At 49.9% G+C, this 16148-nt stretch overlaps 1 protein-coding gene across 27 annotated transcripts in view; it reads left to right on the top strand.

Annotated features, from left to right (window-relative positions):
* Window positions 1-16148, top strand: part of cadm2b (cell adhesion molecule 2b) — a 1102220-nt gene that overhangs the window by 1025123 nt on the left and 60949 nt on the right. For all 27 annotated transcript variants that reach the window (XR_011341617.1, XM_069889164.1, XM_069889140.1 and 24 more), the window contains 2 exons: window positions 1672-1824; window positions 3433-3570. Coding sequence is in view for 26 of the 27 variants with exons in the window: in XM_069889164.1 (XP_069745265.1) it covers window positions 1672-1824; window positions 3433-3570 (291 nt within the window). In the remaining variant the exon portion in view is untranslated. The remainder of the gene's footprint in view (window positions 1-1671; window positions 1825-3432; window positions 3571-16148) is intronic.

Raw genomic sequence — 16148 nt, 5'->3', positions numbered from 1 at the left:
ACCTCAGCTCAATCCATGAAGGGTATAACTAGTGCTGGGCTGTGGTGCTGCTATACAAAACTAGCATGATCACAATGGGCTGAATGGCCTCCTCATGCTAAGGTGGCGAGCTGCAATCTTTTTCCAACACCACATTGTGGGGCAGAGGCTGAGAAACAGAGTGTGGACTCCCTCTCCTCCCAGATCACAGAAACAGCTTGAACAGGAGATTTCCATACCAAAGGAAGATTGTCAAAGCCACCATTCAGAAAACAAACAGCATTTTTAAAAGGAGAACCATGTCAATACTGCAGAGAAGCAGAATATGTTAGAATTAAGTGGTCTCCATTGTGTCTGCAGTGATGATCATCAAAGATTAAATTCTAAATCACTTTGAATCTGCCTTTCCCCATTACTTAGGGAAAAGGGAATTGTTAGAAATGATGTCCAATAAGAACAAAAGAAACTGATGTATCAGTGGAGAATCCTGAACCATCGTTAATTTCCTTCCTTATCTGTCCAGGCTTATTCCTTAATCTTCTCATCAGGATGATATCCAGGATGTCATTGCTGGTTTCAGATGATCTCAATCTATTCATGATTATTAATTCACTCCCCAGGCTAAACCGTTAGTGCCCAATCAGGCTGTTGGTGAAATTCCTTGCTTCTGGAGTCTGCAGCCACGTGTTTCTCCAAACAAGCCTGTCGCATCAAACATTGGTCAGATAAGATTGATGCTCCGCTTCACTGTCCCATCACTGCTTAGATACAGAATGAAGCTTCCTCTACACTGTCCCATTACACATTCCCAGTGCAGGGACACCATTAATTATATAAGATTGACACTCCCTCTACACTGTTCCATCACACACTCCCAAGGCAAGGACAGCATGGATTAGATACAGAGTGAAACTCCCTGTACATTATACCATCATACACTACTGGTTGTACAACGATCTGGAAACTGAGGAAAACACCTTCATTCCGTTATCTTCATTGAAAAGGAGCAGAAATGAGTCATAAATTGGAAGCTAGAGATAAAAGTTTATTGTCATAGGAAGAAAAATGCACCAATCCTCACCTCCACCCAACCTCACTCCCCACACGTCCTTACCCCCCAACACGTCCTTACACCCCAACACGTCCCCCCTGCCCATTCTCCTGCCCTCCCCTCCACCAATCCATCCACTCCTCCATCTCCATCCCATTCCCTGCCCCTTCAGACCCATCCATTCCCCCTCCCCTACCCCCATCCTCACTATCCCCACCCCCTCCATCTCCAACCCTCACCACCCCCTTCCCCTCACCCTTCCACTCCCACCTCCACCAACCCCTCCCCTCCCCCATCCTCACCAGCCCATTCCCTCACTAGGTAATCCCAGCTGGTCCCCGAAATAGGTCCCACTCGGAGTGATGTGGCAGTGGTTCCGGGGTGTGGGATCCAGCAAGGGGTGAGTGCTCTGGGTTTGTCTCTGGGTAAGACCAGCTCTCAGCAGCTGGTGGGGTCCACCATGAGTGAGTGCTTTGTGGCCAGGCCTGAAAATTACTTCTAAGGTCTGCTTACCTGTGATAGTGGCTGATCATGTTAGTTTGCTCTGTAGATGAGGCAAAGCAGGATTCTTGTTAACCATTGATATTACAATGCTGGGGTGTGTGGCTCTGGGTGACTCACTGGCCTGTGTTCCCTTCCAGCACTGCGGGATAACCGCATCGAGCTCGTCCGGTCTTCCTGGCACGAGCTGAGCATCAACATCAGTGACATCACACTGTCAGATGAAGGGCAGTACACATGTTCCCTCTTCACAATGCCTGTGAAGACTGCTAAAGCCTTTCTCATGGTGCTGGGTGAGTATCTGAGATTGACACACGACCAAATCATCCAGCCCCTCTGCTTCTCCAGATCAATCCTCTTGCCTACACCCATTCCTCTCTCGCTCTCACACTCACTCTCTCTTTCACATTTCTCTCTCTCTCTCTCATTTATATTTCTTTCCATCTCCCTCCTCTCTCTCTACCCTCTTTTTTCTCTTTTTTTCTCTCTCTCTTCTCCCTCTCTCAGCACATTTTGGTGCTTGTCTCTCTGTCTCAAATCTCCATACAACTGTAAGTAAAAGCACAAATGCTGGAGAAACTCAGCAGGTCAAACTGTACTTTATATAGCAACGATAAAGATATGTAATTAATGTTTCAGGCTTGAGCCCTTCATGGTACCAGCATTATGTTTTTACTTCAACCACAGTATCTGCAGACTTTTGTGTTTTACCCTCTGGGACAGCAGGACACCACCACCTGCAGGTTCCCCAAATGTTGAGCACCATTCATACAGAACTTAAGTCCTTTATTGCAGGTGGGGGTGAACTCCAGAACTATCTCCCAACTGCACTTCACCAGAAACACAGCAGCAGTTCGAGAAGGGAGCTCACCCACATCTCCGGGGAAATCAGGGATAGTGCAGGGATGCAGGGGAGGGTGAGGGTCCAGGGGAGCATCTGGAGAAGAGGGGGAGTTTGGTGTTGGGTGGGGATCCAGGGAAGAGTGTGGTCCAGGAGAAGGGAGACTCAGGGAGGGGGAGGATCCAGGGAACAGTCTAGGGTGGAGTATGGGGGTTAGGGGTGGTGGGTCCAAATAAGGGCGAGGTTCAGGGAAGGTCTGGGGAGGAGGGGAAGGTCTAAGGGAGGGGAGAGGGTTCTGAGGGAGGAGCAAAGATCTGGGACAGGGTGGAGGTCTAGGGGAGAGCCCAGGGTGGACTGTGGGTTTCTGGGGGAGCATGGGCCTTCTCAGGTAACATGGGGTTATAGGAAGAGATCAGAGGAGACTGGGGATCTAGGGAAGGGTTCAGGGATGTGTGGGGATCTGGGGGGGGTGGGGGAGGGGAAAGATGGAGGCCCAGGAGAGAGAGTCCAGGGGACCATGGGGTATGGGTGAGAGTCTGGAGGAGCATGGGGTGTGGGGAAGTCCGGAGTAGCATGGTGTCCAGGCCACGAGAACCCAGGTGGGGAAGGGTCCTGGTGGAGCATGGGTTTTGGAGCAGTGTGATGTCTGGGCCATGGGAGCCTGAATGGGACAGGGTCCAGAAGGAGTGGGGATCCAGGGGAGGGAGTGTAGTGTCTGGTCCACAGGAGCCTAGATGGAACAAGAGCCAAGGGAGTGTGGGATCTGGGCCATGGGAGCCCAAGTGGGGTATGAGCCAGGGAGGAGTGTGGGCTCCACAGAGGGTGGCATAGTATCTGGACAATGGGAACCCTGATGGGATAGGGTCAGGGAGGGAGTGTGGGGTCCAGGTCACAGGGGCCTGAGTTGGGCAGGGTTTGGCGGGGGGGGGGGAAGTATTGGGTCCAGGCCACAGGAGCCAAGGTGGGGCAGGGTTCTGGGTTGTTCTGCATGCTGGAACATCCAGGAGGGGAGTCACGACCCTGTAAGACACAACTCTAACAGGATTTCATTCTCACATAGGTGTCCCTCGCACCCCTGTAATAACCGGCTTCAAGGACCCCGTGAATGAGGGAGACTCAATGGAGCTGACCTGCACCAGCGCCGGGAGCAAACCTGCTGCTCACATTCGATGGTTCAAAGGTGATAAGGAGATCCACGGTAAGGTTGTCCACCTCCCAGGACTCATGTTGGGGGGAGGGAGCAGGAATGCCCTTAGAAATGGGCTGTGGCCAATCTTCTTCACAGGTCACTGAGCTCTAGGATTAAGGCAGTGGATGCAGAGCCACAAGTGTCTGCTGGAGAACCCCACAGATGGGCAGCATCTGCAACAGAGGGACATCAGTTAAAATGTCTCCAGCAGACAGTCTGTTGCTCCATCATTTGCCATCTTGTGTGTCTGCAGTTGGTCTGAAGTGACCAGTGTGACTCCTTATTCAAGAAGGGAGAACGGAAAAGGCGAGTTGGTCCACATCAACTGCTGGCAAGACATAGGAGTCAATAATCAGGATAATTTTGGAAAGTCAAAGAGAACCAAGCATAGTTTGATGAAAGGTGAATTAGGCTTGAGGACATAACAGATGAAGTGTGTTTAGACTTTGATGACAAGAACTGGTGGGCCACACCTAAAAATTTGTGGTATCGGGGGTGGGAGAGGGAGGAAGGAGGGGAGAGTTGGAATGGAGTGATAGCAAAGTTAGCAGGTCAGGAAGCACAGAGGTGGAATTAACGAGTCCTTTGCAGGCTAGTGACCAGTGAGGGCCCCAGGCATCACCTGCTGACCCACAATGGCTCACAGTTTACCACCTGTCCAACTAGATGGCATTAATATTGACTTCTCCGGTTTCCATTAGCCCTTCACCCCAATCTTTCCCTCTGTCTCCTTTCTGCAATCACAGCGCCAAAAACATCCACCCTCCCCCCCCTACATTACTTCTCAACTTTCCTCTCCTGTCCTCCTATCCATGTCCAAATAACATCTTTTGTCCATTGGCCTGTGCTCCTCCCCTGGCCCTTTCTTCCCTTCTCCCCAGCCATTTAATTCAGGTGCCTGTCAGCCTTTTGCTCATACCTTGAAGAAGGGCTCAGGTCGAAGCGTTGGTTATGTATCTTTACCTGCTGTGGACACTGCGAGACCTGCTGAGTTCCTCCAACATTTCTGTGTTTTTAGTACAATCACAGCAGCTGCAGACTTTTGTACTTCACTCACAGTTTACATCGATGACCTGGGTGGGGCTACAGTGAGAAAGGTTTCCAAGTGACTGTTGATACAGAAAGTCCAAAGGAGGTTGATCAGGCTAATCCTGGGATGTGCAGATTGTCTTCCTTAGAGAGGTGACAGTCTGGGTCTGTCTCCCTTGGGCAGCTTTGCATGACATTCTAAACAGACATGACAGGGCATGCATGGAGACGAGGGGCTACAGATGGTGGAATGTGGAGAAACAGCAAACAAACTCCTGCAGGGACAGAGGGAGCATCTGTGGCGGCAGGAAGAATGAGACCAAGTGCCAACTTCAAGTGCTGAGATGTTTGGAGTGTGGGGAAATCGAGAACAAGGGGCACTGTTTCAAAATAAGATTTTCAAGTAGAGTAGGTGGCTATTTCTTCACTCAGAGGGAGGTGAATCTCTGGAACTGTCCGCCCCAGCAGTTGATGGGTGCTGGATCATTGGAAGTACCTAACGAGGAGGTAGGTCAGATTTTGAGAGATCCAGGGGTTGAGGGCTGTGGGAAAATGACAGGGAGGTGGAGAGGCTGAGGGCAGGTCAGCTGTGATGATACTGAATGCAGGGGCAGGCTTGAGGTGCTGACTGGCCTCCTGGTGTGTTTTCTGATGCCAGAGTTTGGCAGGAGAGCCAATGGTGGGACCCTTTGAGGGAGAGATTGGTTGTCCTGCTACCGATCGGATTGGTCTTGGGGAAGGAACCATCAGGCAAGCAATGAGTAACGTGAGTGTCCATGCTGATGGACAGCCCTAGGGAACTGCCCATCGCTGCATCATCCAGCCCAGGCTGCACTGTCACTGTGTGTGTGCCACTGCGTGGTACTGCACAGCACTATGCACTGGCACTGCATGTGCACATGTGGTACTGCACACTGGCACTGTGTGTGTATGTATGTGGCACTGTGTGTGTATGTATGTGACACAGTGGCACTGCAGATGTGGAACTGCACATTAGCAGTGCACACTGGTGCCATCCACTGGCTCTAGATTGCATTGTGCACTGGTGCTGTACATTTTCACTGGTGCTGGGTACTGACATCATGGCACTACACGCTGGCACTGTGCACTGGAGTGCACACATAAATGGGACTCCAGAACAAGAGATCCAGAGTACACGTGCAGTGTTCACTGAAAGTGGTTGAAAAAGTGTTTCCGTAGCATGGAGACTGCTGGAGCAATGAACAGAGGGTGGTGAGGAGTCGTGGTGAATTTGATAGAACAGTGGTTCAGCAGAACCTAATGCATCACCCCACCCTGGGGCACATTGATGTGGAGACTTTGGAGAGGGGGCAGAGGAAGTTAGCAGGGATGCAGATGGACAGGAAAGCTGGGGCAGAGGAGGGAGCAAGGGGATGCGATGTTGTAACATCGACAAGGGTATGGACAGAAGGTGTAGTAGAAGTGGACACGGGTGTCAGTGACATGGGGAAGGACATTGTTCCCCAGGAGGAGATTGGACACATAGCCAGGCAGAGGAGTGGGGAGATTGGACTGATGCCATCAATGGGAACTGGATCAGGATGTGACAGGGCTTTGTTGGAGAGTGCTCTCTAACAGAGCCAGTCTGAGACCAGTGGGCTGAATGGCCTTCCCTTCTGCAACCTCTCTGCAATCCTGCAATGTTCCCGAGCTTTGCATTGAATACAATGCAGTGAGGTGGACATCCCTGCTGTATAATTTCAGCCCTGACTTGTCTCTCAGCAGACGCAGTTGCTGAGGCAGCCACGGTGAGTTCCCAGGGGCTGGGATGGACAGGCCCTGCTTTCTGGGCACAACGACGTCACCCAACCCCATGTGTTCAGGGCAGGCAGTCTGGTGTCAAGTGCAGCCACATCTGATGGGCACTTGGTCGAATTCTGCTTCTATTTTTTTTAAGTTTAGATGCTGCACAGTAACAGACACTTCTACCCCATGAGCCCGTGCCGCCCAATTGCACCCAATTAACCTATAACCCCTGGTATGTTTTGAACAGTGAGAGGAAACTAAAACCCAAGGGGAAAACTCATGCAGATATGGGGAGAACATATAAACTTCTTACAGACACCATGGGATTCAAACCCAGTCCCGAATGCCGGCGCTGTAACCCCATTGCACTCACTGCTACGACAACCGTGCTGCTTAGTAACGGAAAGTGTCTGTGTTATGTGAAGCAGAAAGTTGAATTCAGTGCCACGTATTGAAACACGATTCCCCGCACAGAGCAAACTCTGCCTGTTCTGCTGGGGTTAATGAAATATTAAAATTGATATCCAGCAATAACACCGACAAACACTGCAGGGAAGGCACTTGGATCATGTTAGATGGATCTGTGAAGGCATTCATTTCTGTAATTCCCTGAATACATCTTGACTCTGTGGAGTCCAATTAAAATACTGAAGCAGCCATGGACTGCGCTGTGGGGCCATGTGAGTGGCAGAGGATCTGTATTCTGTCTGTGCACTGCAGGGAAGACTGTTTCTGAGCCTGACCCAGGCAGAGCAGCACCCCACAATCTTCCCAGGCACTAGTGGGAGAGAACCACAGTAGTTACTGCTGGAGACTCCTTCACACCAGGAGACCCGGACCCATGGCTAGGCAAAGGTAAATGGTGAGGAACAGCCCATCGCGTTGCTCCTGGACACCCTGGAACCCAACATCATGAACACTGAGTTTTCTATTTCAGATAGCACCCGCCCCATCCATTTCCATAGTTCCTGTCCCCAGTGTGCCCTTCCTCCACCTGCCTCTCCTCCCCACAACCTTCTGTCCAATGCCAACCACTTTCTTCCCCCCGACCTGCCATCTCTTCCCCCTGACCTGCCATCTCTCCCCAACCCCTCTCTCCCCTCCTGACCCGCTGTCTCTCCCCCATCCCACCATCTCTCCCCATCCCACCATCTCTCCCCATCCCGTCATCTCTCCCTGTGTCCCGCCGTCTCTCACCCGTGTCCTGCCGTCTCTCACCTGTGTTCTGCAGTCTCTCTCCCCTGACCCGCCATTTCTCCCCTGACCCCCAATTGCTCCCCCCGACCTGCTGTCGCTCCCTCAACCCATTGTCACTCCCCCACTCACTCTTCCCCTTCTTCCGCTCCCCTCCTCCCCTCACTCCCTGCTTCCCCCCAACTTCCCCCACTCTTTTGCTTTCCCCACCCCCCCCCACACACACTCTTTTCCCACCCTCACTCCCTTCCCCTCCCACTCCCTTCCACCCCACCCCTCCCCACTGTCTCCCAGGCCCACTCTCCTATTACAGTTTTTAGATTTATTGTTAGAATCAAAGAGCTGTAAACAAACTGACTGTGCAATACAGAGAGAACAAAAAGAAAATCAATAACATGTCCAAGTAAGAGTCTTTAAATGGGTCCCTGATTGAGTTTTTTGTTGAGGAGTCTGATGGTGGAGGGGCAACAGCTGTAACTGAACCTGATGGTGTCAGTTTTGTGGCACCTAGACCTCTTTCCTGATGGCAGCAGCGAGAAAAGAATGTGTGCTGGGTGGTGTGAGTCTTTGATGATTCCTGCTCCTCTCCAACGGCAGCGTTCCCTGTAGATGTGCTAGTGGGAAGGGTTTTGTGTGTGACGTCCTGGGCTCGGTCCACTACCTTTTGTAGGACTTTACACTCAGGAGTATTGGTGTTACCATACCAGACCATGATGCAGCTGGTCAGCACACTTTCTACCACACCCCTGTAGAAATTTGCCTGTGTTTCTGATGTCATACCAAACCTCCACAAACTCCTGAGGTAGTAGAGGTGCTGATGTGCTTTTGTCACGATGCTTTTGGGTCAAGAAAAGACCCTCTGTGAAAGTGACTCCTAAGAACTTAAATTTGACCACCCTCTTCACCTCTAATCCCCCAATGATCACTGGATTGTACTGGCTTTCCTTTCCTGGTCAACAATCAATTCCTTAGTTTCAGTGACATTGAGTGTGAGGTTGTTGTTGGTGCACCATTCAGCCAAATTTTCAATCTCCATCCTGTACGCTGACTCATCCCCTTCCTTTATGCAACCCACTACCGTGGTATTGTCGGCAAACTTATAGATGGTGTTATTGTTGTAGGTGTAAAATGAGTAAAGCAGGGGGCTAAAATTGCAGCCCTGTTGTGCTCTGGTACTGATGGAGTTTGTGGAGGAGATGTTCTTACCAATTTTTACTGATTGTGGTCTGGAGGTAAGGAAATCCATAATCCAATTACACAGTGGGGTGTTAACTCCCAGGTCTTGGAGCTTACTGATCAGTTTTGGGAGGATGATGGTGTTAAATGCCAAACTGTAGTTGATAAAGAGCATCCTGATGTATTGCATCTTTGCTGTCCAGGTGTTCCAGGGCTTTGTATAGAGCCAGTGAAATGGCATCTGCCGTAGTCTTGTTACTACAATAGGCGAACTGGAATGTACCATGTCACCGCTCAGACAGGAGCTAATCTGCTTCATCTCCAGCCTTTCAAAACACTTCATCACTGTTGATCTAAGTGCGACAGGTCGATAGTTATTAAGACAGGTTACTGCACTATTCTTGACCGACACCTGACAAGTGGGTACCACGCCCTGCTGAAGTTGGTCAGCACAGATCTTTAATACTCAGCAAGGTTCTCCATTCAGGCTGGATCCTTTCCTCGGATTCACTCTCCTGAAGGCAGCACACATGTTATCCTCAGATACGGACAGGATGGGATCATCAGGTGGCATGATGGTAGTTCTTCACTGTTACTGTCATCAAATCAGGTGTAGAAGGTCTTGAGTTCCTCTGGGAGAGAAAGTTTTCCATCTCAGAACTGGTTTTGAAACAGGCTATTTAGGCCCTGCCACAGTGTCGTTTGTCCCTTGTTTCACTTTTCATCCAGAATCTCCATTTGGGTATGTAGATAAGGGGATGTGAGGGTGAAGGAAATGAGGGGTGTGAGGATGATGGGTGTAAGGGTAAGGGGGAGTGTGGGTGAGGGGTGTGAGGATGGGGGTATGAGGGTGAGGGGTGTGTGAGTGAGGGGAGTGTGGGTGAAGGGAGGGAGGGGTGTGAGGGTGAGGGGTGTATGGATGAGGGGTGTGTAAGTGTAGGTGAATGAAGTGTGTGGATGAGAGGTGTTAGGGTGAATGGTTGAGTGGTGAGGGGTATGAGGGTGAGGGCTGTGTGGGTGAGGGCTGTGTGGATCAGGGATGAAGGGTGTGCGGGTGAAGGGGCTGAGCGGTGTGTGGGTGAGGGGTATGAGGGTGAGGGGTGTTTGGGTGATGGGTGTGTGGGTGAAGGGGTTGAGGGGTGTGTGGGTGAGGGGTATGAAGGTGAGGGGTGTTTGGGTGATGGGTGAAGGGGCTGAGGGGTTAGAGGGTGAGGAATGTTTGGGTGAAGGGTGTGTGGGTGAAGGGGATGAGGGGCGTGTAGGTGAACGGGTGTGTGGATGAGGGGTGTTAGGGTGAAGTTGGTGAGGTGTGAGGGTGAGGGCTGTGTGGTTGAGGGGTGTTAGGGTGAGGGGTGTGTGGATGAGGGGTGTTAGGGTGAAGGATGTATGGGTGAGGGGTGTGAGGGTGAGGGGTGTCTGAATAAGGGGTGTTAGGGTGAAGGGTGTGCAGGTGAAGGATGTGAGGGGTATGTGGGTGAGGGCTGTGTAGATAAGGGGTGTTAAGGTGAAGGGTGTGAGGATGAGAGGTGTGAGGGTGAGGGGTATCAGGTTGAGGGCTGTGTTGGTGAGGAGTGTGGGTGAGGGGTGTAAATTTGGGTGTGTGGATGAGGAATGTGAAGTTGTGAGTGAGGGTGAGGGGTGTGAGGTAAGAGATGTTGGATGAGGGTGGGGAGTGAAAGGGAGTTTGGAGGACACCCCAGGTATTGATGAGGAGTCTTACAGACCAGACCCTATGAACAATATTAGTGCAGTGCTGCTGTGTCCATGGGGGTCCTTATTGATGAAGATTCTATCGTGAGTGTATAATGTTGAGCGAGTGCCACTGCAGTGTTGCTGGTGATCACCATATTGAGGACGAGGCTGCCTTTGAGCCTGCCTGAGCGAGTACCTGCAGTCTGTGTGAATACTAGCGCCATTGATCCTCTTTAGTGTGAGTTGTCCAAGGAAACAGTGGAGTCTGTACATCAGCAGTCTGTAATCTCAGCACTTAGGGAATCCACAAGATAACTTGATCTCATTATCAATGCAGAGCCTAAGGATTCTGCCTGCTCTGCTCACTCTGTTCAAATATTTATGCCCACTAAAGTCTCTTCTCTGTGTATCTATTAATCTCGCTCAATTTTGCTTCCCTTCTTTCCTTCCATTTCTGCCCTCTTTCCTTCGATTTCTGCCTGCTTTCCTTTTCCTTGGGCTGTCCTATATGCAAGGTGATTTATAATGTTGCCGCTGAGACGCAGTGTTAGTTTTAAGTTGACAAGGCTGTGTATGAAAATGTGCAGGGAGAACCCACCCAGTAAATGCAGCCACTGATTTTTCCATCATATGGGTGAACCCCTCACTAATATGGCAGGCGAATACTGTCAGTGACTGACCGTGTGCTGGAACATCCCACCCTCCTGGGTGATGCAGTTTCAACACCATCCAGGATGGGGCTTTGGAATGGCTCCCCAAAACACTCCCTCCCCTCACTTCCCTCTCCCTTCCCCCTTCCTCCTTCCCCTTTCCTTCTTTCTCCCTTCCCCATCCCCTCCCTTCCCCCTCACTTCCCTCTCCCTTCCTTCTCCCTTCCCCCTCCCTTCCCTTTCACTCCCCCTTTTCCCTCTCCTTCCCTTTTGCTCTCCCTCCTCCTCCCCTCTCTCCCTCCCAACATCCCTCTCTTCTCACTCTCCTTTCCTCTCTCTTCCTCCCTTCCTCCTTTCCTCCCTTCCCTCTCTCCTTCCTCTCCCCTCCCTCCCTATCCCTTTCCACCTTCCCTCCCTCCAACCTCCTTCCTTCCTGCATCTCCCTCCCTCTCCTTCCTTCTCCCTCCTCTTCCCTCCCCTCCCTTCCTTCTCTCCCTCTCTCTTCTCTCTCCTTCCCTCTCTCTCTTTCTCCCCTTCCCTCCGTCTATTTCCTTCTTCCACCTCTCCTCTCCTCCTTCCCTCCAGCAGCCCTGTGTGCCATCTGCAAAATACATCACCAGGCTATAACAGTACCCCCAGACCTGTCACCTGGACAGCATCACTGCCAACAGGTTCCCCTTTGAGTCCCACACCACACAGACTTGGTCCAAGGTTTTGGTCCTGGAACTCTCCCCCTAGCAGCACTGTCATGTAACCTTCACTGGAAGGAGAATCTTAAGTATACAAAGAGCAGAAGGGGCCAGTGTCGGCATCTGAGTGTGGAACTGCAGGAGATGCCAGGTCTGAGATGGAGACTTCTTGGCTGTGTTTCCAGGGGAGAAGAACAGGGAGGTTGTTTGGAGCAGGGATCTGTGACATCTTGGATATTGGAGGGCTTGATGTGCCTAATGGTGGGTAAATTCCCAGGGTGTGCCCTGAGGTATGATGGAGAGCAGGGGAGATGATTGTAGAGATACATGTATCATCGTAAGTCACGGATGAGGTGCAGAGACTGGAGGATGTGTGATATTGAGCTTTATTTGGGAAAGGTTGCAAGGTCAAGTAGGGATGTCCAGGCCAGTGAACCCGACATCAGTGATGGGAAGTGATTGCGAGGGATCTGGAGGGTCAGGAAATACAAGGACTTGGCAATGGTTAGAAGGGTTTGTGCCTGAGAACCGAAATTTTCTGAAGAATTGACCACAAAGATTGACAGTGACATTGTCCACTTGGACTTTGACAAGGCAAGTTGATGGGGACAGTCATATGATCCAAGGTAGGCTGGTCAACCCCAGATACAGAAAGGAGTTAGGAGACAGGGGTGTGTGGAGGGTGGCTACTCAGAATGGACCATTCTGGGACCAGACCAGACCACTCTGGGACCAGAATGTGAGTTTAAAGAAAAAGCATGCAGAAAAACTGGAGGAACTCAGCCAATCTCACAGTGTCCATTTTGGGCCTGCACCCTTCCTCAAGGTATGAGCAAAAAGCAGGCAAATGTCTGAATAAACACAGAGAGAAAAAGGGAGAAGAATGGGAGGGGTAGAAGTTCAGACTAACAAACGAAAAGTGTTCTTTGGATTTGATAAGAGGAAAGGTGAGAATTGATTTTGGTTCTGTGAGAGGGAAAAGGGAAGACAGAGATAGAGACAAATAGAACTAGGGAGAAGGAGACGAGGACCAAAGATGGGGAGGGTTTAATGGAAACTGGAGAAGTCAATGTTAATGCCATCTGGTTGGAGGGTGTCCAATCAGAAGATGAAGTTCCTCTGATTTGTGGGTGGTCTCAGTCTGGCAGTGCTTGAGACCATGGACAGACATGTCAGCAAGGGAATGGGATGGGGAATTAAAATGGTTGGCCATTGTGAGATCCATGTTATTGTAATGGACAGAGTCAAAATTTTCAACAATGTCTGCAGACTTCTGCATTTCCTTCTGAGAGTTTACAGATATGACCAGAAAATGAGGGGGGGGGGGGGGTGCAGCAAGCAATAGATGGATCCAGGTGAGGACAGGGTGATGAAGGCATGGGGGGGTGGGGTTAACAATAAAATGGAGAAAACAGAGGGCAACAGATGATGGAACCGAGGAGAAAGGAAACATTCAAGAGAGGGTGGAGGGTGGAAGGCAGGAGAGAGTCCATGACCTTGTCCATGGCCCTCATCATTTTATATGTTTTATAAGGTCCCCTTAAGCCCTTGTGCTCCAGGGAGAAAAGTCTCAGCCTATCCAGCCACTCCTTATGTCCTCCAGTCCCGGGAAGGTCCCTTCCCTATGAATCTACTCTGCACCTTGTTCATCTATCCTATGACAGCTGGCACACACTCCACCACTCTAGACCTGTGCTGAATGAGTGGAGTGGATAGGACTGACCTGATGTTTGTGCCCAGGCACCCCCTCAATATTGCCATTATCATAGTGTGATCCTCCCTGAAGCAAAAGGTGGGGTCTTGGAGGTTGTGGGAATAGGAAGTTGTGTGGACTCACAAATGGGGTTATGGAGGTTGTGTGGACAGGGAGGTGGGGTCACAGAGGTTGTATGGATTCGCAGGTGGGGTAATAGAGATTGTGTGGACTCGCAGGTGGGGTCACGGAGGTTGTGTAGACAGGGAGGTGGGGACAGGGAGTGTGGGTACAGGGAAGTGGGGACACAGAGTTGTGTGTACGGGAAGGTTGGGTCATGGAGTTGTGTGGGCAGGGAGGTGGAGTCTCAGAAGTCATGTGGACTCGCTGGTGGGGTTCTGTACCACAATGTTCCTATTGTTTCGCTCCTCTCTTTGTCCTTCCTCATCCTCACTATAAATCCCTGCCATGTGTCACATCTCATTCAGCCTCAGCTGTCATGTTACTTTCATAACAATATAGATCTCTACTTCTCTGTGCTCTGGGCAGAGGATTTGATCTCCCAGCTCATTTCATGCTCAGAACATTTGACAATTAATTCTGAAACACACTGACAAGAAATTATAGATTTTATGCAAATTGCTTACCTGACAAGTGTGGAATTGCTAAAATCTCACACCTTGGGACCAGTGGGGCTTAATCGGATCTTAGCTGTTGATCAGTGAGTCACATTGAGCAAGCACTGGTATGTGCAGTATGCAGCCTGGACCATCAGCCTTCTGACACCTGGACTTACTGGGCAGACATTGTTCTACTCGAAGTGCCGACACCTTGTTACTCTCTTTGGGTTCCTGCATCTCAGTCCATCTGCTTTCCTTGATGCTTCAGTTGATATCAAGCCCTCATATGGCTTCAGAGATGATTCCTATCCCTCTGGCTGTGTCCAAACACCAATGTTAGGTTGTGACAGATGTTCCAGCTGAGACATGACCTGCTGGAAGCTGGGGAGTAAGTCACCACCGTCCCTCAGTGACAGGCCCAGAAACAGGAACAAAAAGATTCACTAGGATGTTGTCAAGACTTGAGGAACTGAGTTACAGGGAAAGGTTAAACAGGTTGGGTGGCCCAGTTAGTGTAGAGGGGCAGCATGGTTTACGTAGTGGTTAGCAAAATGCAGTTACAGTCCCAGCAATCGGGACTGGGGTTTAAATCCGTGTTGTCTGTAAGGAGTTTTGTACGTTCTCTGGGGGCTCCAGTTTCCTCCCACCCTTCAAAAGATATGTGTGATTGTAGGTCAATTCAGTGTAATTGGGCAGCATGGACTCGTGGGCCAAAAGGGCCTGTTACTGTGCTGAATGTTTAAATTTTAAATAAATTTAAAGTTAACATTTTAAAAATTTAAGGTTAGGACTATATTCCCTAGAACATAGAAGAATGAGGGGAGATTTGATTGAGGTATTTAAAATCATGAGAGAGATAGACAGAGTTGATAGGTTTTTTCCACTGAGGTTAGATGAGAAACAAACCAGAAGACATGGGTTAAGAGTGAAATGGGAAAAGTTTACGGGAATGTGAGGGGGAACTTCTTCATGTAGAGGGTAGTGGGAGAGTGTAACGAACTGTCAGCTGAAGTGGTGAATGTGGGCTTAATTTTAACATTTAAGAAAAATTTGGAAACATACATGGATGGAGAGGTATGGAGGGTTATGAACTGGGTGCAGGCCAGTGGGACTAGGCAGAAAAATAGTTCAGCAGAGACTAGAAGGGCCAAAAGGGCCTATTTCTGTGCTGTAATGTTCTATGGCTCTATTTATTATATCTTGTTCTGACTTTATATTCATTTGTTATAGTCATTTATACTATTGCTGTTAGTGTTTCTACGTACATGTGTGGATGCAGCAGGTATGAATCTCAGTGCATCTGTACATTGTACTGATGTGTATGACAATAAACTCTCATCATTTCCTTATGCATCTCCCCAGTGTGGGGCACCTCACCTCAATGGAAGTTGAACCCCGCTCTCAGTTGAAAAATGCAGTTTCCCACAATTCACATACCACAGTGGCAGTCGAGAGAGGGAGCAAGAGTACTGGGTTCATGGATCAAGAATGATAACTGCAGATGGTAATATGACCTTATTTAGATATGTAGATTAGGGGAACGAGATGTTGAGGAGCCATTAATGCACTCACCAGAGAGCAGGCTTGTGTTTTAATGTTGTGATTACCATATTACATACTGTGGATAACCAGTCATTTTACAGGAAGCCGCAGTCCCACTGCTGACCAGAGCTCTCATTCCTGGCTGTGGCAAGTGAGGGGCTGAGCCTGTAACTACTGATTTACCACAACTTACAAACGAATAAGGAATACGCTCACTCGTTTCTTATAGCACACCAAGAAGCCAAATTTCTTTTATTATTCACTAGACACAACACTGCATTCTTCACCTTCCCAAACACCACCCAGCTAAACCCTCTGACCTTCTCATTGGCTCAACATCACATGATTGATCCTGACACTCTCACTCTCCTCTCATGCATCTGAGATCCATCATCCGTATACTGACGCCTAACACACCCACACATTCACGCTATTACCCCCACATGTCGCACCGGTCCTGGCAAAGGTAAGTACGCAACCATGACAAGCCCCAGTGAGAGGGGCTGAGCCCATCTTCACACCCCTCAGTCCCCCA

This window comes from Narcine bancroftii, chromosome 7 (assembly GCF_036971445.1).
Source record: "Narcine bancroftii isolate sNarBan1 chromosome 7, sNarBan1.hap1, whole genome shotgun sequence".
Classification (NCBI taxonomy): Eukaryota; Metazoa; Chordata; class Chondrichthyes; order Torpediniformes; family Narcinidae; genus Narcine; species Narcine bancroftii.
This window is presented reverse-complemented; position numbering and strand designations above follow the sequence as displayed.